This window comes from Diadema setosum, chromosome 12 (assembly GCF_964275005.1).
Source record: "Diadema setosum chromosome 12, eeDiaSeto1, whole genome shotgun sequence".
NCBI lineage: Eukaryota > Metazoa > Echinodermata > Echinoidea > Diadematoida > Diadematidae > Diadema > Diadema setosum.
Window position 1 is genome coordinate 17,725,755 of NC_092696.1, and position 27,811 is coordinate 17,753,565.

A 27,811-nucleotide genomic window follows, 5' to 3' on the forward strand; every position below is an offset into this window, starting at 1 on the left:
TATATATATATATATATATATATATATATATATATATATATATATATATATATATATATATATTATGGATACACATATATCATTATGATATATAGCGAGAGAAAGACATGAACAAAAAGCATGAGAAAATAGGGAGAAGTCAAGAAAACCATGGTACGACAACCGTAGGAGAACCAAGGAAAAATCGAAATTAAGAAGTACAATCTTGTCATTAATTACTAAGTTTATTCAAGAATGGGAATCCATGATGATGCCAGTTTGCGATTCAAGGTTAGAAAGATTACGAAAAATTGTAGCCCCGTGCACCCGCACTATAAAAAGTGTGCAACTCGTACTTCACACTGCCAAGCTGTGAATATGTTTGGGCGGCGAAATGCAATGAAATATATTCATAATATGCTATCTAATACAAACTATTGCCCCCATTTACTGCACATTGCTGTTCTGAATTTTGTACTGAAAAAAAGAAAGATTAGAAATAGTACAATAATTGTAATTGCATATCGAGGCACACACGTAACATTTTATATGCTTTTAGGAATCGTTCCATGCAAAAAAAAAAAGCGATTAACAAAGCTCATAAAAAGAGAAAAATGCACACCATACACCAATGAATGATGGGACCAATTCTGTGACGGTGATTATTTAAACTTTTGACAAGATTAATCTAAACAAAATTCATCAAACATTCATTAAGGCACGTTCACTCATCGCTTAGATATTAAAGGTCCAGTTTACCTTTGGGAGCAGTGATTTCAAAAATGTTCAAGATATCACATTTGATGCATATGTGTAGGTCTGTTGTATCATAAAACATCCTACCATGTGAAATATTTGCAATAAAACCTAAAATATAAGGAGATATCAGGGTTTTTCTCAGTAAACCGTAACTGTATACGGTTTAGTCTGGAAACATTTTTATTATAACTATTGTTCACATTTTGTGTATTTAACAACACTTAACATCGATTATATGGATTCAAATTTTGACAGTGGTTGTTTCTATCCCTAACTCACATTTTAGAACTATTTTAAAGCACTAATGCTTTCATCTGCAAATGGTAAATTATGCCTTTAAAGAGATTGGCACACCAAGTTTTTCTGTCCAACGTCTGCACACAAGAAATTGGTATTGGAATCACCAAAATCCTGCGACTACCTTCGTTGTCATTGAACAAAACCGTTCATACATTACGCCCATGAAATCCTGTCGATAAGACTTCATACTTTTTTTCCGATTCTAAGCATCGGTTCTTGTCAACCAACGATAGTGTTTAATGGATATTGCCCTCAAAGCGCCATTACGACGAATTTGACTGGGAGCAATTCAAACACGTCCATCACACATCACGTCATGCTATAAAATGTTATAATGTGTACACTCTTAGCCAATCCACGGGCAGTACATATCACTTAGTCTTTTTACTGTCTCTTTTTTTGTAGTTAGCGATTTAGTCCTCAGCCGCAGTTTTGTTGGCAGGAACCTCGTTAGATTTCATTCTCCCATCACGAACCATGGACGGCAAGGCAAGAGTTCACTGGATAGTCTAATATTTTGCTGGTACAATTGCATTGAATCCAGGCTACTTTGAAGCTCCTTTCTGTTCTGTAACACTTCCCTCCGAAACATGCACCAATGTTCAAACTAACTCAAGAAGATTAACATTGTTTTGCTCATTCTCCCTTGTTATCTATATTACTAATTTGTCTTATCCACAAATTTCATCACTTACCAAAACACCGTATGTGGTGTTGCTACTTGCAATGTATTGTTATCACGGGCGACAGAGTTTGCGGTGAGAGATAATGAACATAAGGTATGCAAATTATGTGAGGCAACGCTGAACAAAGCATGCAGCAAATAGCAGTCTTTAAGTGAGGCTAGCCCTAAGCTTATGCATTGTGCGCAGAATGTACGAACATGGGATGGCTACGAAAGGTGAAACCTAGAACTATCCGAGTTGAAATGAAACATCATATACATGAAGTAGATTTTGACTGGTGAAAGTATACAATTCATAATATTTACATAGTCACTTATTGCAACTCACTTCATTAACTACGAGACCATAATCAATTCTCATTTACTTGATTTGGTACGCTTGTGTCAAAATGGTACCAAATGGACTGATCTGTCTCTCCAAAACACGTTACTATACGGCCATATTGCAAAATGGACCGTCTAGTACTTGTAGGCTACTTGCCGACGTTATTCTTTTCGTCGGGAAAGCGATATGAATGCATAAATTGTTTTCTTATTACTCACAGCGTGTATAGTTACATAGCACCAATCCAAATAAACCTTGACAAGGTTGATCACAGAATAAATCAAAAAGTTTAAAGCTTCAAATTTAAGTTATTTTTTCCTCCATCTCAATTATGATTAATTACATAAATTATAGGCACAGAAAGTACAGACATATCAAAATAAGTAATCAATAAAAAAGGGGGTAGGCTTACATTATACTTTTGATGGGGATTGCAGACATAGGTATTTTGTTGACCAATAAATGGAAGGATGGAGATGGGAAGGCCCATTAGAATTAACAGAATACTATACAAATACACAAGTTATGAATGATATCCTTATCTTTCTTAAAAAAAAAAATAATAATAATTGAGAGATCACATGAACCAAAAAATTCGGCTGTTTATTCTAAAGGTGACTTCAAATAATGGATTAGATAAGATACTTCAAAGTGTGAAATAAGTTTTTAGAACTGAGGGGTCAAGCATGATGTCATGGAAAATATCAAAAAGGGGCTAAAATAATTGCGTAATCCGAAAGACATCATGCATAAACTAGATTTACTTGACTATCGCGGCATGACACAATACTAGTGATTCCTTTCTAGACATCAGGATAGAAAGGACTCTGTCATTTCCATCCCTCCAAAATGGAGACAAAATACATATATTTTTTTACGTATACTATTTAATTTGTTATTGTAAACACGACGTCATGACATAACACACACACAAAGAACAGAAATAATTGCATTAGTCTTATATCTTCTCACAAATAAGTGACCTTCCGTTGAGAAACCAGAAAGATAGAAAAGAGAAAGAAAAAGACAAAGATAATTATAATCAGGTAGGGCTAGGTACGATCGCTCCCTCAGAGTCTATTCGGTTGATAGCGAGCCAGCTCCGCCTCCGAAGCCAACACCCTTGGGTCCGAAGCCCTTGCCATAGCAACCTGCAGGTGTCGGCAAATTAAAAAAGAAAACATCGCTTGAAGAACGCCATTACCTCGGAACAAATCCATCTACCTCTCCCTCCCCGATTATCTTTTTCTCTATCTATCTATCTATCTATCTATCTATCTATCTATCTATCTATCTATTTGTATATATATATATATATATATATATATATATATATATATATATATATATATATATATATATATACATATCTATCTATCTATCAATCTATCTATCTATCGAATCATCTATCTACATACCCATTCATTTATCTATCTTTCTATATTTCTGTGTCTATATATTTCTATTTCCCATCCTCTCCTATCAGTCGTTTGGTACTAGATTACTGAAAAGCAAAATGTACCGTCTGTATTTTCGTTATCATTTTAAACTTTTCCTTCAAATCTATTGCTTTGACTAAAACTATAGACTTTCGTTATCTCACTCACCATCGCCACCGCCATAATGTGTGTTACTGATATCAGACCAAACTTGACATGGCAATGTAATCATCTCTATTGCAATTACGACATCATCGCTGATTTCATGTAGGCCATTATCATCACAAGCACTGAAAACATCATCATCATCCTCAGCGCCACCATCATCACCATCACCATCTAATTATCAATGTTTTCGATCAGAAGTCCCTTCTCTTTTGGCTACCATGGCAACCACAATATTGTCATCCACATACAACTTTGAGCTCGTGCTTGTCCTCCTTTGCTGACTCACCTTTACAGAAGATCTCGCCATCCTTGTCCGCCAGAGTTGTCGAGTCCAGTCGCTTATTGCACATGAAGCAGGTGAAACATTTGTTGTGCCAGATCTGTAACGAGGAGAGACCACACGTGACATGCATCATAGATCGATGTTTCCATGGTAACGATGTGAGTAAGGTACGCAGGGTTTGCTCACATTTCATCGCATCAGTATCGACTTTGAGTTTGAGTTTGAGTTTGAGTTTGAGCTTGAGTTTGCGTTTGTGTTTGTGTTTATGTTTGGGTTCGATTTCGAGTACGACTTTTGTACACGCCACAATGTGGCATATTGTATTCTACGCCATAATAGTACTCATAATCATAATAATAATCATAATCATAATCATAATTACAATTAAAATCAACCCTTTTGAAATTTTAATTTCGTTTCACTTCTGCTTTCGGCTATGAGGAAATAGAAGTGCTCTTGGCTGATCATTCATTTGTCCTGGGTATTAGAATTCATTACAATCTTGTTTTATGTATTCAAGATAATGTATTCTTTTTTTTAATGACAACCGTGACAACTAACAATCGCTGATATGAAGGCAGCCACAAACATTTCATTTATTTTAACGGGCTCCGTCACCTCAGCGTTATATCCGAGACAGAATTTGCTGAGTACCATAGATGTAGACTAGAGTATAGAGGGAGAACAGGGAGAGGTATAAAAAGTAGTAGTAGTAAAGGAGGAAGAATATCTAGGAGGAGGTGAAGGAGGGAAGGAAGAAAAAGAAGAGGAGGAAGAGGAGGAGGAGGAAGAGGAGGAGGGATGAAGTTGAGAGCTCTTCCTTACGGCATTAGCACCGACTTTCTTCTCAGCTGCGTAGACGGATCCACCGCACCTCGAACAGCGATCACCGCCCATATTCGAGACGCCCGTCAGGTCGGAATGGGCGTAGGCAGCGGCCATGGCGGGAGCACTCCTGCATGGTTCCAAGGGTGAAGGATATGAAGAGGGAGTGGTATTAATAAGGAGAGATGCGATAGAAGGGTGAGTGGGGGGGGGGGGGGGAGGTAAGGCGGGAAATAGAATAGTTTATGATTTAGTACAAGAGATCGTAATCATGTTTCGTCTTCAGTCTCTACTGCGGCCACATCGTCAACAACACCGCAATCACTTCACCGATATCAATCCTATTTTCAATCTCCTTCACCGGCCTACCAATCTTGTAGTAAAGAGAATTCTGTATAAAATTGTTCTTCGTTGTCATAGATTTTATAATAAAAAAAAAATCCATTCTTACTTTGATAACATCATAACTCCATACATGCCATCAAGAAATATCCGCTCTTCTGATAAGCGGTATACTAATTACTGTACCAGCCTCATCCACATCTTCACAATATGACGGATTCTGTTGCAACTGATTGACAAATTGCCCCACATCAGTTGAATAACAAAGCAGTACCCGCTGCATGCTATAAGGATTGGAACCAACACTTGCTGTCGGGCGAAAGCTCGGTGGTCTAGTGGAGATGACGCCTGTCCGGTGATCAGGAGGTCGTAGGTTCGAATCCTGCTCGAGTATGTACGCCCATGGTTTTTTATCATGGCTACTACTAAAACACTGATCAATTCAGTGTTTATTTACGTCGATGTGGGGCAATTTGTCAATCAGTTGCAATGAAAACATCTCGACGGAAGAATCTCATGAATTTGAATGACGGATTCTTTTGCTATAGCAGCACTGATTTTGTAAAATTGCAAGATAAAATTAGGACTGAGACAGACAGGCACAAATAATTTGAACAATTCTTTAAAACGTGTCATTTTTTCTGATGTCTATGAAGTTTAGGAACTTATACGACGCTGTTCAGATAATTTCAGGAATTTTATATCGCGACAGCAACTACTGCTGCTTAACTTTATTTACTACTGTTGCTAGCACTCCCACAGTTCCACAAAGTTGATTCTAAGAAAGAATACAAAGTACACATAATTTTCCTCGATTTGTTACTGATTTAAGCTTTCTGAAAGAGGAAAGTTAAGTCATTCACTATGCTAGTAAAGTGAAAAATGTTGCATGTTCTTTACATTTCCTTACAGTGTTTTCTAGACGTGACGTCACAAAATATTGTAATCTTCTCATCCAACGAAACGTAAACAAATCATAACTTTTGGAAGGATTGTCCGATTTTTCTCAAACTTTCACCGATGTGTTTTGCTAATGTTGCTGCATTTATTCAATCCACATGAACATTTGGGTTTCATCCGTTTAACTAGCATCTGGGGATGAGAACAGAAAAAAACCGTTTTCCTATGTGCTCGCACTTGTGCCACGACCCTTGGTCTCATTTGCGGACGAACTCGTGCTCGAACGCACCTGAGACTCTCGTCGGGCAGGTTGCCGAGCTGCTCCCCTTCGTCCATGCCAAGGGCGCCCCCACCGATGCCGAAGCCAATGCCTTTAATGCCGAATTTGCGGGCGTGACACTTTTTGCAGTACAGCTCATCCTCGTGTGGGGCTACCGTCTTGGAGTCCAGTCCGGTTCCGCACAGAACTAAGAAAGGTTTGTTGAAATTGGGAGTGGGGAAAATGATACAGAGTTTAGACAACAACAACAACAACAACAAAACACAAGCAAGCAAATAAAAAACAAACAAAAACAACATTAATCAAACAAACAGATGAGCAAACACGCTAACATTAGACAACTAAGCTGTATTTAAGATTTGGTAAGGGATAAAAAATGACACAAACAGAAACACCTGATAACGGTTTGGTATTCTAGCAAAGTATTAACATCAGTGAAATTAAAGTTGTTATTGAGACTCCTAACAGAACATCAATTCGTCATATTGCTACATCTGCACTGAACTGGAAGGTCCGAGGGTCATTCTGATTGTAAATTATAATGCTTCTGTTCCAGACTGATAAAGGTTAAATTGAACGAGAGTGTTATCAATATTTGTAACATCGGTGATCATCGTAAACCCTTTATATGTATAGCTTTTAAAGTGATACAGAAATCTTAAAATTATTTCTATTGATGCGTTGCGACTTTGAAAGCTTTGCAGTTCAGCTCTCTTTTTCTTGATTGACGTAATTGTATAATAGGATGAGATTGGTGGGGGGGGGGGAGGGTAGGGGGTGGTGATTACTTACAGCATCGGTGGCAGAGCTTGTGGTAGGAGAACGAGTTGGTTTTAATCTCCTCCGCGGCATACACTGACTTTCCGCAGCGGGAACACTTCTTTCCTCCTCCGAAAGGCATCCTTCAGATCTGGTGAAGCAAGACGAGAAGAAACAGAGAGACAGAGAGATGAAAGATAAAGATGGTGTGGAAAATGTATTTCGTTTTACAGCCCGTAGTAAACATTAAAAGCTTTCCTCTAACTAACCCCCTCCCACTTCCACATGGCAGTTTCCTCTCCGGTTACTCGTCGGAAGCCAAGTTTTTTTTTATTTTTTTTTTTATTCCGGTCAAAGTGTATCGGATCGCAGTCTTTCCTTCTTCTTCTCTTCTTCTTCTTCTTCTTCTTCTTCCGAGCACCTACTGAAGTGTGTATCGTAATCGTACTATGACCGTCCGATGTATCCGATTAGTGCTGGTCGTCTATCAAGTCAGTGACAGACATGTCACGCATAAGATCATCGGACGATCTCGCCTCATTGGATGACGCCCGACACGGTATTGTCCGACACTAACCTGATAGTCGACCATCGCGAGTCGCATTCATCAGACTGCTATCCGCATACATTTCGATGGGTGGCTGGAAGCAAAAAACTTTACTTCCGACGAGTGCCGATGAGAGAGGAAAAAAAAATCTCTGTTGAACGGGGGTATTAGTCCGGACGCCATGTTTGTCGCAAGTCGAGTAAGCATTATAAGTGTCGATATAAGTGTCAAGTCACTCGTAATATGTGTCAGATAATGTTGTTGGACTGTCGTGACTATTTGCAGTGTTTGGCTGACACCTGATGACGGTCTGTTGAGTGTCCGAAGATTAACAGTCATCGGACAGGTTAACTGGAGTCCAGGTTCTAGGGCTCTCCTGGCTACGGAATTTCCCTTGGTTAGACTTGGTGGCATATCTGAAGCTTGTCGGCTCATCCATATCATTGTCGTCATCTTCGTCATTTTCATCATTATTTGAGTGTATGCTCTCTCTCCTGAAGAACTCTCCTTTGTTTTCGTCTCTTTCATTTTAAACTACGGCGAAGTAGGCCTAATTGTATGTGGATATCTTTGATTGATCATGTTTGCTTCTGTCTAGATGTGTGCCGTATAGTTTCATCACCATGTTTGTCTGTTTTCTATGTATGTGTTGTTTTGTTTTTATGTATGATTTTTGTTTTTAATTTCTGATATATTGATGTTGTATTTTATCCGCACGGATCTGCGGAAGAACAGTCTCCGGACTGATCAATTACGTGTCATGCTTAAATAAATGAATTAAATGAAATGAAATGAAATGAACGTCATCACGATCACATCATTATGGCATCTCTATTACCATGTACCGCCGTCGTCGTCGTCGCTGCCACTAACTCGTGCTTGCATCATTATCATCATCACCCCCGAAATCGACATCATCATTCTCGACATCATTAGTCTCTTCTTCACTAGGGTGGTTGGCAGTGCAGTCCCGGAAGAAAAGGCTTGGTGCGTCAGCTGAGGTCTTCTCTAAGGGTTGTGAACAGCACCTGGTGTGTCTTTGCAACCCAATTCTAGAGTGACAGTCCCTGTTGCGGTTGGTGCAGACGCAGCAGGGAAGAAGCAGAGGTTCACTGCTTGCGGTGGGCTCGTTTCTCTGCTGCCTGCTGGTCTCTCATCATGCACTTGCCTGCGCCATCTCTTAATTATATCTTTACGCCAGCAGTCACAGTCGTTGGCGGCTACTTTTCCCATGTATCAGGGTCAATGTTGCAGACTTTCATGTCTCGTTTGCATATTTTACGTCCTTAAACTTCAGAGTGGAGCGTCCTTTGTGTCTGGTACCAGTATAGGAAGATGGCCGTAGAGAAGGTCCTTGGGAATACGCCCATCTTCCATGCGCCTTGCATTCCCATGCTTTGCAGTGAAGACGTCTCCGACTTGTTACTTGTTACAGTAATCCCAATCGCAGCTCCTCGGAAGCTGTCTACCGGGATGCAATTCACGTCGTGCGCCAATGGAGGTGCAGAAGCGACAAGATTCAGCATGTATCTCTTATGTACAATAAATGTGCATGAGAGTGTCTGCCGAAGTAAAAGACATAGATCCCTTTCTAGTTTCTACAGCATGTGGAGCCCAGCAGGAGGTTGCATCATGAAGGGTATGTGCAACCTCTCTGAATCTGGCTGGGGATGGAGTGAGTACCACGGATCCAGGTAAATTACTCCAGACTCAGCATGGCAAACACACTTGGGATTTCAGGCCTGGACAGGATGTCGCTGTGCGGTAGGCCTTCTTGGTCCTGCTGCAGCTATAGGAGATGCCCAGAGTGCGATTAAACAGGCAGCGCATGTAAAAGGTGTTCAGACAGCGTTCCTGCCTCGAGTAGTTCATGTCTCACTGCCATACAGGAAAGTGCCGAGAACGCATCATGCTTGATCGACACGCATCTTGGTATTCCCTGTTAGTTTTCTGTTGTCCCACACCGTACCCTTAAATTTGGATTTCTTGTCCAAGGTAATTGCTGCGGCTCCTCCTATCCACCAAGTGATATCCATGTCGAGTGATAGAGATGGTCGATCCGAGGTACGTGAAAGCATCTGTCACTTCTTATTAGGAACATACCGGTAACAGCGTAAGTAATCAAGAAGAACTTCTGGCCTTCCCAGCACATTGCACTTATAAATGCTCACAAAATACATCCTGATTTACACGCAAAGTTATATACAGCAGTACATCCCATACGTTGCAACCGACGTGCACCACATACAATAATATTACTTATGACACGCAGAGTTTTCAAAAATCTCTTAATTTTAAAGAGCGCACCTGATTTTGAAATACACAACACAATTTAGAATTTCAAAGTTTCCGTTTCTCCCTAAAAGTGTCAACAAATGGCGAGTTCTTTCTGATTTTGTGCAGATTTGATGAACAAAATCAATTTCTTATCATCTCGCATCTCTAATAAAATGTGCAGTGAAATTTAGAGATGCTTATGACCATGTGCAATGATGACAAGATAATGCTTTCGGCAGTAGATTTCTGTCAGGCTTTTATGAGTCGAACTATAATAAAAACCAAGGAGGTAGTAGGCGAGCTGTCCTAGTACCTCTTTGATACAACTTTGTGAATTCATGGGAATAATCAAGTTATCAAAGAATATACAATAAGAATAAATACGTATAAACTGAGAATATATTTGCTTCCAACATACAGTAATAGATAATATTATTGTTCATGACTTTGCAATGATCTTCGTAATTTCTCCTATTCCGGCGATGGAGTGGCTTGTTCACAGACCTCTCCTTTTTCTCCCCCCCCCCCCCTATCGGCTCCTTCTCCCTTCTCTTTGTTCTTCGTTGTGTTGTAAATACGTTGTGTTCTTTATTCTTGATATACCATCGCACATGTTGTTTACAAACATGTGTTTTTGTTTTTTTTTTGTCCTTAGGTTTTCATTTTCCGTTACCAGCTGTGTCTGTATGTATGTATTATTTCTTATCACCATGTTTTCCTGGTACACACGGCTCAATGGAATTTCTCTCTGCCCCAATATTGATATCATATTTTTCCGCTTCTAGGTACTATCTTAGTATTTTTGGCAGTATTTTTTTTTATCATGACAGCTAACAAATTCTTTTATTCACCATAGATAGGCCGTACATTTTGGACAGATGTGTTACCTGCATATTGTTTATAGTGTGATCCATGTCTACAAGCTCTGCTTTTTAGTTGGTCACTCTGAGACTTTCCCATCGCTTTATTTACTTCTTAACAAATGCAATTCCTGCAAAGTATTTATTTTATCCATTGTTGGTCTTATATCATAATACAATCATTCTTACGTATACATTTTGTGTATACTTTATCGCTTGTGTTTCTTTACCTCTTTGCTTCTATCGGCTTCTGTTCGATGGAAATAAAGAACTTGAATAAAAAAAAGAACATAACTCGGATACCCCGAAAATCGAGCGCGTAATGAGCCGTATCACCAACGACGTGGACTTTTCCTCATCACTTTTATAGGCCATCATGCCACTGTCATGACTGTACAAATAAAATGGAGCCTGGCAACTCAATGTGGGACACATTATCATTCTTTCCTTCCTTTATCATGAGACATAGCTGAGATGCCATCAAAGTTATCTTTTTATCTGCAGTTGTCTTGCTTCATGTTTAGCAGCATCTGCTGGGAGCAGATAGCTCTATACCACCAACCTCTCCCTGCGAAAACAAAACAAAACAAAACAAAACATACTTCTTCTTTTCAACCTAAGTTCGGAACCTTAAAAGGCGGAGGATCAGACTGGTTGCAGACCTTATTTAAGAGAAGTATTATTTTGTGAACACGAGCACCTTATTCTGATTCGTACTTGACGAGGAGGAATTCACTACTGGGCCTGGTGTAACCTGATGAAGTAGGGCAACCGCTGCTTGAACGCGACAGTCGGTTGGCTGCTTGTGGTCGCAAGGACTTAACTGGTGCCCTAGATGAAATGACCGTATTCTGTACATTGACTGCTCTCAAAGCATGTTGGGAAAATTGCATATACCTAGATGTTTGGTAATCCGAAAATGAAATAAGGCTCGGTAAACCAATATTTTTGGTGTTACTCGATCCGAATGTTCATTATTCGGAAGGTTCGTTGTTCGAAAATGATCCGTGAAGTTCGTTATTTCGAAGGTCTATCCGAAAATGAAATAAAAAGGTGCGTATACGTACGCACCTTTGCAAAAGCAAACCTTATTTCGTTGTCGGGTTATCGAACCTCCAGAATAAAGAACCGTAATTTTATCTTCGAACTAACGAACTCTAACCAAGTGTTTCACCAGTTATGTAGTACAACAAAAAAGATCGAGAATCGAAATCAGTCGAGAACCAAATTATGGACCCATTGTATACCAAATAATATGCTTTCGTGAGTTCTCGGTTTAGTTACAGGCAGTGGCGTACCTAGGGAAAACGGCGCCCGGGGCAAGTACAAAAATTGCGCCCCTAATTTCTGAAAAAGTGTTCAACCCCAACACCATCCCGGTAGGGACTTTAAATAAAGTCCACATGATGCCTTTCAAGCACTTAAAAAGGGATCTTTTGAGGGTGATTTAAATGTAATGAATTTTGATCGATTTTGGCGAGCGAGCGCAGCGAGCGAGCCGAAAATGTTTGCATTTCAGCTTACAAAACATGGAATTCTTGTCATTTTTTGCTTACCAAATCTTACAATTCTAATCAAGATATAGTGACGGCCTTATAGATAACGATTTATACCAATAAAACTGAGGACTTTAAAAGATATTCAAAATTAGTGAGCTGAAATTTGTATATGTCCTCGTCATCATCACGTATTGTTCTTATCTTTTCTTATATAAATTTTGGCGAGCGAGCGCAGCGAGCGAGCCGAAAATATTTGTATTTCAGCTTACAAAACATGGAATTCTTTTCATTTTTTGCTCATTAAATCTCACAATTATAGTGACGACCTTATAGATAACGATTTATACCAACAAACTGAGGGCTTGAAAAAATACTCTAAATCAGTATGAGCGAGTGAGCCGAAATTTGTATATTTCTGCGTCATCATTACGTTTTTTCTTATCTTTTTTGATTTTTTTTTGCGCCGCCCCCCCCCCCCGTATGTTCGAAACCGTTGGCGTCCTCTTTTGATCCAATCGGCGATCGCTTCAGAACGAATGAAATTGCAGTCGCTGCTCCGTGTAACATTTTTCCTGCTAAATATAAAATGACATGAGTGAACACAATAGACATTATCATTTTGTCCGCGTCATCGTCACGTTTTGTTCTTATCTTCTTCTCTTTTTTATATACAAATTTTGGCGAGCGAGCGCAGCGAGCGAGCCGAAAATTTTTGTATTTCAGCTTACAAATTATGAAACTCTTTTCATTTTGTGCTTATTAAATCGTACAATTCTAATCAAGATATAGTGACGGCCTTATAGATAACGATTTATACCAACAAACTGAGGACTTGAAAAAATACTCTAAATTAGTACGAGCGAGTGAGCCGAAATTTGTATATTTCCGCGTCATCATTACGTTTTGTTGTTATCTTGTTTGATTCGGGGGTTTTTTGCGCCCCCCCCCCCTTATGTTCGAAACCGTTGGCGCCTTCTTTTGATCCAATTGGCGATCGAAAGAAATTGCAGCCGCTGCTCCGTGAAACATTTTGCCTGCTAAATATGAAATGACATGTGTGAACACAATAGACACTGTCATTTTGTCATCATCACGTTTTGTTCTTACCTTCTTTTTTATATAAATTTTGGCGAGCGAGCCAAAAATTTTTGTATTTCAGCTCACAGAACATCGAATTTTTGTGTGAACACAATAAACATTGTCATTTTGTCCGCGTCATCATCATATTTTGTTTTTATCTTGATTTGGTTTTCTGCCCCTCCCCTCCCCCCCCCCCCCCCACCATTCTCCCTCCCCCCTTCCGGGCGAGTTTTTTTTTTTTTTTTTTTCCCTTCTTCTTCTCCTTTTCTTTTTTTTTTTCCCTTCTTCTTCTCCTTTTCTTTTTTTTTTTCCCTTCTTCTTCTCCTTTTCTTTTTTTTTTCTTCTTCTTCGTTTTTTTTCCTTTTTTTTTCTTCTTCTTCGTTTTTTTTTTCGTTTTTTTGCGCCCCCAAGGAGTGGCGCCCGGGGCACGTGCCCCCCTTGCCCCCCCCCCCCCCCTAGATACGCCACTGGTTACAGGTATATTAAATTGAAATAGTGTGAAATTTTTGCAGCGGAACAGTGATGAAGAAACTTTTACAATGTTGCAAACGTAAACACAGTGTCACCCAGCAGTCGCCACCATTTTCAACATTCTTTTATACAGTAAAATCACATTATAATTGTGATTGAAGATTTTTCTTAAACTATATTTTCCTTTCTAAAGACATGAGACTCATTAATTTCATTACGTATATGCAAATATATTATGATGCAATTAAATGTAGTTGGAAAATGAAATAAATGAAATGAATGAAATATAAATTGTTAGTCATGTCTCATCAGTGTAATGTGATAACTCACTCTGACCACCAATGAATCGGTGTGATAGTGGGCCTATGCAACTTAAAAAGCCTCATTGAGTATATATGAAACACCTTCGCTCTGTGGTAGGCTTAATAAGTACAGTGTTTCAAAAGTGCGTCCTCAGCATGATACACTGCATGAATTCTAGGAACAAGGTTGCACTGGAGTGCAGACGCTACTCCTGGGATCTTCTTACAAATCTCGTTGCACTACCGCAGCTGATCGCCCGACCCACCACCGTCAGCACCTCTGAGAGATTCCGTAATATGACAGGAGCAGTTGTTCCTAAAGTCGCAGTCTGCATTAAGAGCAGATGCTGCTCAAGGATTCTCCGCGAAAATATGCCTTCTGTCGCCTTGTTGTGACCCCCGAATAGCGATGCAGCATTTGTCTTTAATTTTGTAATTACCGCTTCTTTTCCGAGAAATGTTTCCGTTCCATGCTGGGTCCCTTCGTCATAAATTCCTATTCAGTATGAGATTGGAGCATCATGATTGGGTATGATATCTTCTCCTCCATTCATGAACAAGGAAGCTAAAAGAACCATGACTGAAATCAGTACTTCTGTTAAATGTTTTTTTCCAAATGGTTATATTTTACAAAGTAATAATGTCGATTTATTCATCTCCATACCTGATCTGTACCGATCATAGGGAAAGATAAGAAGTAAATGTCATTAGGTCACAACTGATGCTGTGAGCGTTTTCGTCAATAAGACAGTATGTGTGTCTTTGTGTGTTTTAGTACTGTGAAAAGTGGTGTAATGCTGCCGCTACTGGTGCAACCACTCTTCAGAATTGTCTATATTGGTCGATAGTGTCATTCATGGGAACTCCGCCTCACGTCATTTATATTCAAAGGCCTATATATGATTTGACTTGACCTTACATCAATTTCATTGTATGTACAAAATTAGTGCTGATTAATCAATGCTCATCGATAAAAAGCCCCCTGATTTTCATTTGGCTTGATTTATGATTTCGACATTGATGGCTGAGATCTATGTATATTGTATACATACAGATATAATGTAATAATACCAAGTAGTACGCACGACCATCAATACATTCTTTTGCGGGGGGGGGGGGAGGGGGGGGGGGGAGGGGGGGGGGCAAGAATGTATTCAACATTGTGGAGGAATACACAAGCGAGGGTGTGCCGCGTTCGAGCGTTGGGAGGATGCACGGGGGGGGGGGATCTTCCACACGAGGGAGCTTTTGTATTCGTAGAATTGGAATTCAACAGTATTGTGCACGTTATAAAAATGAGAGTAAATACTTGTTTTGGAAAATTTTCTGTTTAAAAGACCACGAGGTGATTTGTCATTTAATAAGTTGCAAGTAAAATACCCGACCAACTAGATTCCGCATTTTGTCAATGATTTATCATGTACTAAGCACCACAATGGACATCTAATATCTAAGTACAGCAATTAAGACGGTCCCCGCTGTGGTGGTGGTGGGGGCGCTGTAAAGAGTCATGTTGCACAATGTGTATGTGGCGGTGTCGTGACGAACAAAGATGCACGCACGCACGTACCCTATAGGGCAATTGTTGTAAATGATAGGCCTATTACAGAGCATGTATTCACGACCTATGCTAGCCATGACTGACAGCATGTGATTTTCTTGTGTCATAACATTGCAGTAAGAGTTGCATTGACAGCTTGGCAGCAGTGTAGCACAGCTTCATCCATTGACGATCTACAGACAGAACACAACCCCCCCCCCCCATCAATCTGGTCATACACTTTGCCATCTACACAGCAAAAGCAGTGTCATATTCAGGGCGCAGTTTAAGGTTGTTTCATGGTAGCATCTGATAGTGTGAAAAAAATCAAAGATCAAAGAGGGTGTAAAAGATTATCCTTCTCTGACTATTTAATCAGAACGTTTAACCCTTTTCCCCATAATGCTTTTCATGGCGTACATCCAAGTATCATAATTATAGACGCACAGATTACTAACATTTTCACATCTCAGTAAGATCATTAAGACTTGCTATTTAGAAGTTGACCACCTTGATTCAGACACACGTGTGTTCAACAAGATCGTGATAACATGATGGCTCTAATCATGATTAATAATGATTATAGTTATTATAATTCATCTGTTTTTAATGAAATTGTATGCATAGTTTATTATACTTCATGATACCTTTATTGTGTATTTTCTACAAATGATAAAATAATGATTGTGTTATGTAGACCTATACTTTGTATTTTGCTACGGTTTTTTTTTTGTGGACAAATGGAAATGAATGTCAATTGAACAATCTATTGAACTGCTATTATCAAATGTCTTTCCTGTTATTTCAGGCCTGCTATCCTGAGGTCTCCAACTTCATTTACTATTCTATGTATACTGTAAATCATCTTCGACGCATTTTCTCTTGTTCTTTCTTCAATTCTTTTCCTCTTTTTCGCTTACCTCATCATTGCCCATAAAATCCACTTCCTTCCGTTTGGTCGATCTCCCCCAAATTCTGGAAGAGTGTTTTGTTTGTTTGTTTGGTTGGTTGCTTTATCGGGGCGTATTCCATAACCACACTGAGCACGAAATCGACCACATACTTTCGGCTCGTAAGGCCAATAGTGCAGTAAGGGAAACACCATTTCTTGTTCAAGTAGACTTCGAGAAACAGAGTGAAATCAGAGAAAACGAACAATATACAGTTCGACCTCGATTATCGGGCCTCCTTTTATCCGGAAACCTCTATCATCCGGACGCGTTCACGGAGTGAAGGACTTTTTTTTTTCATCCAAAAACTGAGAAAAAACAGCGACTTTAACATCTTTTCATGGATCTATTTCACTAATTATATTTTCATAAGATGTGCATGATAGGTTTCTCAATATCTAATGTGGTAAAACATGATGATTTTCACATAAAGATATACTTTATTTTTGTGAAGAAGGGACTACAATTTTGCTCAGGCTAGCATAGATTACACCACGATTGCGGGGTACGCTATCCTATACCTGCCTAGCTGCCAGTGCACTGGGACGGCAGCTTGGACGGTATATACATTAACATGGTGTCTCCCATATCCGGCCAATTCGCTTATCCGGATGAGCGCCGGTCCCGATATGGCTGGATAATCGAGGTCGAACTGTACTTTAATGTTCCATACAGACTAGTTTATAGACTATAAGAAAGGTGATTCTCGACTCCATTAAAAAAAAAAGGCATTTGCATAACTTTGAAGCAACACAATTAAAAATCGTGAGGCAATGACGCTTCAAATTGTATCTAATATTTTCCGGTCTGTTCATTTTACTTTACTTTACCATTGGATTAAACACATAAAGGCCTACACGGAATGGATCTCTGAGACCTCGAAATCATTTCAAAATCACTACGTGCCCAAAATCGGATGAGGAGATCAGACTGTGGAGATGACGCCCCTAACGCTCGTAGTGGACCAACGGTAATATTGCCGGGATGGAAAATGATTCTGAACACAAGGAGCCAAGGCTGTAGGGGACGGTAGCTGGTACTACTATCCACCCGTCACTCCGGTCTTAATCCCAACGTGTCGCCCCTAAACAAGCACGGAGGGTCAGGCAGCGAGGCGGGGGGAGCGCGGACGTGTTGGGAATTGCTCGCACACCCAAAGAAGTCATCCGGTCACATACCACGCGCGCCGCCGCGCCCGCCCAATATGGGCATGGAATGAAGCGAGTTTTCCCCCTTTCTCCGATTGGCATTGAGTGGGATGTTGGAAGTGGTGGTATAGTGGTGGTGGTGGTGTGTGGGCGAGGGGGTGGGGTGGGGTGAAGATAGCAGGTCCGTCCGGGTGTTTATACCAAGAGAGAAGCTACTGCCATGACATATAACGCTTTGTACTAATCACTTACAACATTAAGGCAACTCATGTCAAGACAAAATATGAAATACCTAATATATATATATATATATATATATATATATATATATATATATATATATATATATATATATATATATAATTATATATATCCCGGAGATAGTCATTATTTTTGCATTACATCGTAAAGGGCAGAGCTGTCTCAGTTGTTCTGTAATATTATTGCGGGCGAAATCTACGTGTTTTTTTTTTTCTTAAAATGATTTTCATTATTCAAGTCTGTATAAGATTGCAGAAGACAGAAGGAAGTAACGAAAAAAGAGAGAGAGAGAGAGAAAATGATTTAATTTTTTAGTATTAGAATATGGTACTTGCAGAGTTCAGTTCTTGGATGATTCTGCAATTTTTTTAATGTTATCGTTCGTCATAAAGTCACAGGTTGTATACTTAAGCAGTCAACTAATTGTCACAGTCTCGATGAGGTTGCTTTAGTTTGTATTCCTAGCTGAACAGATGAAGATGAGAAGGATTACAATGAACATTTATGAATGTCGTTAAGAAGAGAATTCAACACATCAGGTACATTATAATAATTCCTGGGGATACATGAACAAGTATCCGATGCGTGGATTAAACAGGTGCCATTTACTTGCATGTCCAGTCGAATGTGAGGGAAATGACAAGTTCTGAAACATAAGAAATAAAAGAAGGAATCACATTATGTTAGGTATCAGTCATAGGTTTAATGCAAAGCCCATTGTTTTCAAAGTTTATCCCCGGCCAAGTGGAATCTCGACAGTAATCGGCACATTGATGAACATGGTAAATGCCAATCGCCGTGTAGAGTCGGTTGATGTAATCATGGTAATGTCGTGTCACACCCTCCAAGAAAGAAGGTAATTAGCTCGTTCCTTACAAAAACATGATGGCCCATATAAGTGTATGGGGATTTCAGAATTCAGTATGGAGCGGGTTAACAGTTTATACAACAATCCTTGCTATGATGGAGCGGCTGGAAACTCGTTCAGCGATACCATTATCATTAACCATCGACCGTTTATCACCCTCAATTAAATGCCGCTATAGAACAGCGCCCTCATTTAGCCAATGCTGACATTTGAAACATTATTTCGTCACTCTATGTAGCCTGTATTATGATGATACACGATTGATGCGCTACAGGTCTCCCATAATCATTAACCTCCCTTCTGAATTACTCCCGACACATTATATTGTTGGCTCGGAGCTCGAGAAGATCTTTTATAAGGTTGAAAATCTAATGGGATCATTGTGCAGCAACCAAATTAATGCACCCCTGCTATCACTGGCTATGTTTCGTTTCATTTCATTTATTCATCTATTAATCTTTTAAACACAAAAACAGAGGTATTCTAAAATATGTCAGAGTCTAAACTACACCGTCTTGACACAGTGTGTCACCGTGTGTCACATCGACTATAAAGTGGCAATTTAAGGTGTTTTCCGAAACAACGCAATGCACCCTTGCTTATATAAACACTCTAAAAACGCAAATGTTGAATCAACATTTAAAAGGGCCGAAGAGTGACAGCATTTTTGAAGTGTTGCATCCAACTTTTAAGATAGCATTTTAAATGTTGAATCTAGCAGGAAAACCAACACTTTGAAAATGCTGTCACTCCTCGGCCCTTTTAAATGCTAATTCAACATTTGTGTTTTTAGAGTGAAACGATTTGTAGCTGTCGTTCATGAACTTAGAGTATAATACTAAGATGAAGACAGTTTTAAAGGGACTGTACAGTACTGGTTAAGGTGGGGATTCATGTTTTGAACATTCCTAAGTGAGATAATGAAAAGCCTCTTATGAAATATGAAAGAGCATGTAATTTTAAGAAGGATTCAACATTTATTTGATGAAAATTGGTATTCAAATGGCTGAGATATCCAAAAAAGTGCTAACAATAAAAGGCGACATGCCACAACTTTATTAGGATTTCTTTGTTTCACCTTGTTTTTGGATATCTCAGCCATTTCAAAACCGATTTTCATCGAATAAACTTTTGATACCCCTTAGAACTGCATGCTCTTTGACATCTCATAGAGTGGTTTCTGAATATCCCGCAAAACGTTAGAAGCTAAATCCTCACCTCGACCAGAACTGTACACACCCTTTAAATATCATAAACGAATTCTCTGAAGATTACATCAGTTGTCGCTGTCTCCACTTGTCAATATATTCCAAGTTGTTATCCTTATAGGGAAATTACAAAATTTATTTCTCTGTAAGACGATTGTATCTTTATTCTGTTCCCATTTTATTGGGTGAAAGAGTTTATACGGGTGTGTCTGTGCATGTACATGACCTCATAATGACGGATAATGGTACATTCCATTTCGGAAACTGTCAAAAACATAATATTCCTCACCAGCTAAACTCTGTCAAAACACACTTCGCCATTTGAGAACACCTCTATTTAGGCCAGACCCCTGAAGCAGATTGTGTCTGATAGAGTGATACCTTCAGTCGCTCGCACCGCCTGTTTGGCACGCATGTTTGTTTTTACTTGGTCTGCTAGCAAACAATGAGAGAGCAGTCAATCAATTTCACATTCCACTGCGCGCGTCTAAACAGTTTTATGCGGCACCGTCCAAAGTAATCACCACATCGCCAAGCTGATTCGCTCAGCCTGTCTACGACCTTTGCCTTTTGACACCGGCACTAACGATAGACCACTTACTAAATACGTGTGCTCGGCACAGCGTGAAGCCTGGCAGCCCAGGATAGGATTAACGCTACCGAAACAAGCTACATGAGAGCTTAGTCATGTATTGCTTTCATGAGAAGTAACAGGTTCGAGCAAAATAATCACTGATACCTACTTTCCCTGTGACATATCACAACCGAAAATCTGAAATTCGCCTACGATGGAGAAAAACGTGTTTACCGACAAAGGAAATTCCATCGGATTTTCTGATATAAATATCGCCAATAGTTTCGTGCAACCCTTCCTTAAAGAATATAATGTCATCTTTTAACATCATTGACTGGCGGAGAACAATATAACTGTTATTGCTATGGCAGCAATGTAACAAATTTGATTTATTGTCATTGTTTCAATTTCAAGCCCTTTATACCCTTCAAGTCTCCCTTAAAGTTAACACTCACATCTTGCAAGGGATGATATTTTTCCCGAAATCCATACACTTTTTCTCTCTCCAGATATATTTCATTCCATTTTTCTCCAGGAAGACATTGGTTTGCAATGTTGATCTGTGTTATACCATGGAAAATGTCCCAAGTGAAATAAAATTCACTTGCGGTACATTACATTACTTTACATTCCTAAATCCAGGCAGGTGACCAAATGACCCCTCCTTTGACATACTTGAACGTCATCTCCAAAAGGGAGGAAGTCAAAGCGCGTAAAAGAGGGAACTGGTCAATTTCCCCTTCCCGCGCAGTCACCAGTCCTTTCAGCACCCCGTGTCGTCTGCTCGATCCTCGAAGCAGCAGGCAGAGGGATGACGAGTTAATCGCGTCACCAGGGTAACCTCGATGACCCAATTCTAGATCATCCTTATCCTCATAATTTTACACTCAGTGACTTCTTTAACTGCTCTTTACTTGAAGTGATGTAATGATGATCTGATGTAGATCTATTTCTTTTAAAATAAATATATACATCAACTTTAACATAAAAATATACACATGCAACAGACGAGAGACGAAATCACAGGAGTTCGAATTGACCAAGAAAGATATCTGATTTGATAACAAGAAGTCTAAGCCGAATGAGACACTGCGTTTACAGAAGGACTTTCATAGCGTATTCTCATTCCTAGTATACTTCTTTTAAATGTTTTTTTTTTTTTTTGGGGGGGGGGGAGGGGGTATTGCTCACTTTCTTAATCTGATGTCTTAGTGTAATCTTTTTTTTTTATAGATTGTAAGATATCATGAGTTGGACTATTGTGTTTTCTTAAATTTCGGCTGAGTATAAGTCATGTGTGAAGAATCTTTCAGGCACAAAAAGGCTTATATTTTGCTTTCAATGCAGTATGAACACCCTTTTAACTGAAGAAGCTATACCCTTAATTCGTGTAGCATTTCCAATGCTTTGCCTCCGGGATATTCCCATGGTCGATTTAGCCCACAAAGTCCACAGATTGTGGAATTTTTTACTTTCTTTCTTTCTTTCTTTCTTTCTTTTTTTTTTTTTGGGGGGGGGGGGGGGTCGTCTCACTGTTCCTATCGGGGCCTAGTTGGGTCCAAACGATATAAAAAATTAATCTTGCTAAAATATGTCGACAAAGGAATGCTGTATTTGTCATCATTAACCACTCTTATGATATCTAACAATACGTTATCAATTTGGCTATCCATTTTTACCTTTGGATAATGCTCATGTTATATTCCCAACAGTTTCTCAAACCAAGAGTTGTATTGGTCCCATCTTCAGCTGCTCAAACGCTAAGAAAGGCTCGATGTGTCAGCGAAGAAACCTTGCCCGGAAATGATGGAATGATGGGATACATGACCTCAAATTGCCTCGTATTTTTACCCATCACCCACACCAAGGATACGGTATTTGCGCTATCATTAATATTCGCGGCATTTCTGGTCGGGCACATCAGGAGAAGGGAATCTTTACTGATCGAATTCTACTTTCTCTTCTTGCTTCCGTGCCTATATTGTTCTTGTTGTGTCCTGGCCGGTTTGCTGCCCAAGGACAACCCTCTTAAGGGCTTTTTACACTTGTGTTTCTTAACCCCGGACTTTCTCTGACCCAGGACTATCGTTAGTCCCGTACCAATTTTTTCAGCTTTTTACACTCGCCAATTAGTCCCGTACTATCTCTTGTCCGGGGCTAAGGAGAAAACTGACCTTTTTACACTCGTCTTTCTTAGCCCCGGACTTTCCAAACCACATGAATATTCATAATTAGGCTGTGTACTGTACACGTACACGCACGCACCGGCAGCACTTGATTACCTCGTTTCTGATTGGTCAGTGAGGGTCGCACTTCGTCTCCGTCGCTTAGCCCAGGATTATTTTTTCGTTCTGTTTACACTCACTTGCTTGGCACCGCAATTGCGGCGCTAGCACCGCAATTGCGGTGCTAACCCCTGCTATTTTGCAGGGCCAGATAGTACCGTACTATCGGTGGGGCTAGCCCACTTTGGCAAAAACGAGTGTAAACAGAAAGTGGGCTAAGGATAGTCCCGTACTATCGGTGGGGCTAAGGCCCCCCCTTAGCCCCACCGATAGTCCGGGGCTAAGCAAAAATTTACAAGTGTAAAAAGCCCTTTAGATCCAGATTCAACGTTAAAGTTGCGCGCACTTTTCGGACACGTCTGGAATGCTTTAACCATGTTGTGACTGATACCCCATCCGGTCACACGATAGCAAATACATGGTAGGCACACGCGATCCATCGCATTTGACCTGTCAATTTCATCTGTATACAGTATACGAGTATACAGTATACGATCCGCGAGTATACAGTATACGAGTATACAGTATACGATCCACGAGTGTTAACTCGCGGATCGAGTATACTCTAATGCATACCTTGAAAGATAAACATTCTCCTTGTGGTTTATAGAACTGTACCTATAGTATAAATGACAACAGAGTGTCTTCCAAATGCATTTCATTCTCCTAGAAATCGTGATGACATTATGTATTTTGTTCAAAGAAATTCTTAAACTATACTCTTAGAGGGTTATCTTCTACTTCGCCCTTGGAATATAATTTAGTATTAAAGCCTTAACTTCAAAACATGTTTGTTTAACTTTTAATGAAACTGATTTCTATATATCAGCAACATCGAGTTGAAAACGTGTAGAGTCACTCTAACACATTTGATTTTGTCGTAGCATAAATCTTAACAGTTTGATCACCAGTTTGTCATTAGACCACTAACAGTACCATAAACCTGCCATCTTAGGTAGATGTTAAATCAGTGAAGCTGTCTGTATCTTCTGACCTGCTACAGGTAGGCCTATATCATAGGCGAAATACCGGTGATATCTATTACAAGACGTGTCGAAAGGTAGGCTGGAAAAAAAAATGATAAGCAGCTGACCCTGTCAATACAACAAATGCCATTGTTAAAGCGACAACTTTATACTCAATATAAATATTTTTAACTTTTTCTCTTTTTTTTTGGCGTAGAACAACGCTTCCTATTCAACTAGGTAAATACTCGTATTAGTTGTACAATGAAACAAAAATCAGTAAATTAATACAATTCAATATAGTGTCACAGTTTATACATTTCATATTAGTGTTTACATAAAGTTTACATAAAAACAAAGACGTGCGCACACGCGCACACGCGCACACACATACACACAGAGAGATTTCAAAACTCCTTTAGATTTGCCAATTGGTCAGTTTACTAAAATATACTTCACTTGTATAAATTCCGCTATGATAAAGATTTTTCATGATAACCAAGAGAGCTTGCTATAGTGATTTGCTCGACAGATTAACAACTTGTTCATACAAACATGCATTCCAAGAGTTGAGATGTTGCATGTACGTACAAGCGAACGGAATAGACTCTTATTAGGGGCCTTGTAGAAGAAATATTTATCATTTGAATACAGTGTAGGCCCCTACTAGATATCAGACTAGCCTATCACAGCAGCTGTGGAGGGAGCCTCAGTATAGACTGTCAGTATGACACGAAAGTACAGCTGTCTTTCGACACGATCATGGCCTCACGAGGACTTAACTCTTTCTCTCCCAGGGGGCATCAAAATCATATTAGTCTAAGTTTCCATACATTATTATTCACACCTTGCTTTGATTCTATCGCTATCCAAACAGCCAGCTTGGATGTGCAGTATACTGTAGTGTGCGATATCATATTGCCAGATGACACAAACAGGAAAAGCAACTATAAGAGCGGGAGGCGCCTTGCCGAATGGGTGCACCGACAAGGGACACACAGATAAAATATAACATTGCCCTTGAAACTAGGTTACGAAGAGTCACTGCTTGAGTGCGAGTTGCATTCCCCGAATTCCCGGGAGCATGACTCAAAGACCTCTGAATGGAGGCTACATAGGACGGCGCTCCAAGCATCGGTATCGGTTGTAAGATGAGGAGCAAGCGAAGCGATTTAAGTGACTTATGGCCACAGTTTGTCGTAAGGCCGCCATCGTCGGAGGACTAGGTCGTGATAATCCTTGCGAGGACTGTTTTTCACAACACGTACTGTATGACCTGGTACAGCAGATGGACCAGATAGATAGCTACGCCTTTGAAGTTCCTACCCTCAATCATCCAATTACATTACGGGCACTCAGAAGGGCGCGGAACAGCCCATGCTAATTATACATGTGGTTTCGGCACCGTAAAATATATAAACAACCAAACTGTGCTGCAAGATAAACATGGAAGGTAGTTACGAGTAGGATAGTGAGATGAATGCATGATTATTACAGATGAGTAGATCCGCAGATACAAACTAAATAGAGTGGCAAAATGGTCGTTGGATATATTTATAATATATAATTTTAGATGATTATATAGGTTGGTTTATAAGTAAGTGAATGTTTATGCGATCATCAGTGTAACAATAATGAAGTTTAACATAGACTACTATGTATGAGCAGATGCCATACATATGGTTACGGGTGAAAAGACATAAGATTAAAAGCTGATTATATACACCAATGTGTTTCTCTCAATCATTAAAACCTATACCAAAAATATACAGAACATAGCATTACATTACAGATTACAGCATAACACTCTTGGTAAGTGTAGATAAACTTAGTTTTTAAGTGGGGAAATACAATGGTTATAATGCATATTCCAAGGTTGGCAGAATTATTTACAGATAGTAACCATGGACTATTATGTTGGATGCGTAATTACAAAAATTCAGATTAAGTAACGTTCAATATTTGTTTTATTAAATGGTGACAGAATTCAAAGAGCTGCACAATATTCACAAGATTGCTGTGCGTTATAAGACACAGGCAGTAAAGCTGAAGTACGGTAATTAGTACTGGTATTTTATACATTACGTTGAAAAGTTTGGGTCTGTGAATAGGCAAAATAACTGAGGCTTATGACGTGATAGCTCTCAGCGAATGGTGTGATTAGGATCCATATCACCATTAATTTTATAAACAGAAATGGGTGCCATTATGGACACTGACAGGAATACTACTACTTGTTTTCCGGCGAGGACAATAGTACAAAGACTTCTATAGATTAACTTCATCTCAATAAGGCATGAATTGCTTCATGTGCATCTCCCTATTTTATATCGCACTTTAATTCCGTTTTCACACAATATGATTGACTCTTGATTGTACAATCAACTGCTGCACATGCTCCGTATCTAGTCATGTATCGCTTCTTTATAATGCAGGTTTTCAGATCTGAAATTGTGGCGTTTTAACTCTCCCTACGGTTACAGCTCGTTATTCCGAAGGTTTGTTATTCCGAAGGCTCTTTATTCCGAAGATTCGTTATTCCGCAGGTTCATTGTTCCGAATTTCATTTTCGGATTAACGAATCTTCGGAATAACGGCACAAAATAATGTTCGGATTAACGAACCCTTTTTCATTTTCGGATTAAGTAACCCCCGGGTATAGGGAATTCGTGTGTTTCGGGTTAACGACCCTTCGAATAACGAACCTTCGGAATAACGAACCTTTGGAATAACGAACAGCACCCCTTCCTACTAAAATAGCTGTTCCTATTTGATCAGTTTCAACACCAGCATAGACATTTTGCACGATGTAGTGTCATTACGTTTTATATCTAGTTCAATCTGTTCTTTCGGTATGTTTTGATATTGGGAAATGAAAATGTCAAATACAAGAAGAAAATTCAAAGACTGCACGCTTTCCACGTGACACTTGTTTTTTCCTCGTATTTATCAATGTTGACGTCGCATGATGACAAAGACCGATATTACGTCACCTGAGGAACAATTCCTTATAGGCTATAGTAGTCGAAACCAAATGTCACTCGTTATGGTTCTAGGAGATATCATTATATTTTCATCATTGATAGTTCATATCACTAAGACGGGTAGCTTTCTAAGCTGAAGTGCAAAGAGATCGATTTTTTTTTTTTTGTATCGAAGGAACGTTATCATTATAAATTTTATAAGATCGATCTTAATGTCAAAAAGTGCATGCGAGGCTGTATCTAATCTGAACATTGTGATCCACTGCTCCTGGCTGATTTGTAAAGTAAAAGTTTTAAAGAAAGCAAAATATCAACGTAAATGGAAACTTATTCGGAATGACGTTCAAAAGAGAACAGAAAAAGATAGGAAGAGTGAGAGAGAGAGAGAGAGGGAGAGAGAAAAGAGGGGATGGGGTGGAGAGGGAGGAAGAATCTGACAGCGAGATGAAGATATAAGACAACTCATGATCGTCTCATATTCCGATAACCCGATACCATCGCACCACACATCAGTCATGTCAGTTCGCATGAAAAATTCCATGTCAGAGGTCACGAAGCGTTTGTTATGAACTCCCCGTGATCAAATGAGCGCAATGACTGGTGTAATTATGATATGAAATAGTGTTACTTACTACGCTATACGACGTCTCACACAAGAACCCAAGACGGTGAGCTGTAGTTATATCGAGATGTAGAGAGGGAAAGCAGCTTACGCGCGAAAAGAAATTTCCCGCCTCTGGCTGATCGTCTGCTGAACGGACCTTTTTGGCAAACCGTCAAAAAGATGGATCAGAAATAGAACCTTGACCAAGACGCGGGAGACTGGTTCGTCGGCGAAACTCTTCCTGCTCGGCCAACTTTAGCTCCAAGTTGGTGTACTAACCTTCGTCTAGAGCAAACTGCGGACAAGAGATTACTTCCATCGTATTCATCCTTCGTAATTTTCTT

At 39.5% G+C, this 27,811-nt stretch overlaps 1 protein-coding gene across 1 annotated transcript; it reads right to left on the reverse strand.

The window, feature by feature from the left end:
* Positions 1–213: 213 nt before the first annotated feature.
* Positions 214–27,746, reverse strand: LOC140235624 (cysteine and glycine-rich protein 1-like). The gene is made up of 6 exons (XM_072315631.1): positions 27,496–27,746; positions 7,078–7,195; positions 6,295–6,472; positions 4,764–4,893; positions 3,942–4,035; positions 214–3,199 (listed from the first exon to the last, which is right to left on the reverse strand). Exons 2-6 carry the CDS (start codon positions 7,184–7,186, stop codon positions 3,126–3,128), a joined length of 585 nt encoding a protein of 194 aa, XP_072171732.1. The 5' UTR covers positions 7,187–7,195; positions 27,496–27,746; the 3' UTR covers positions 214–3,125.
* Positions 27,747–27,811: the final 65 nt, after the last annotated feature.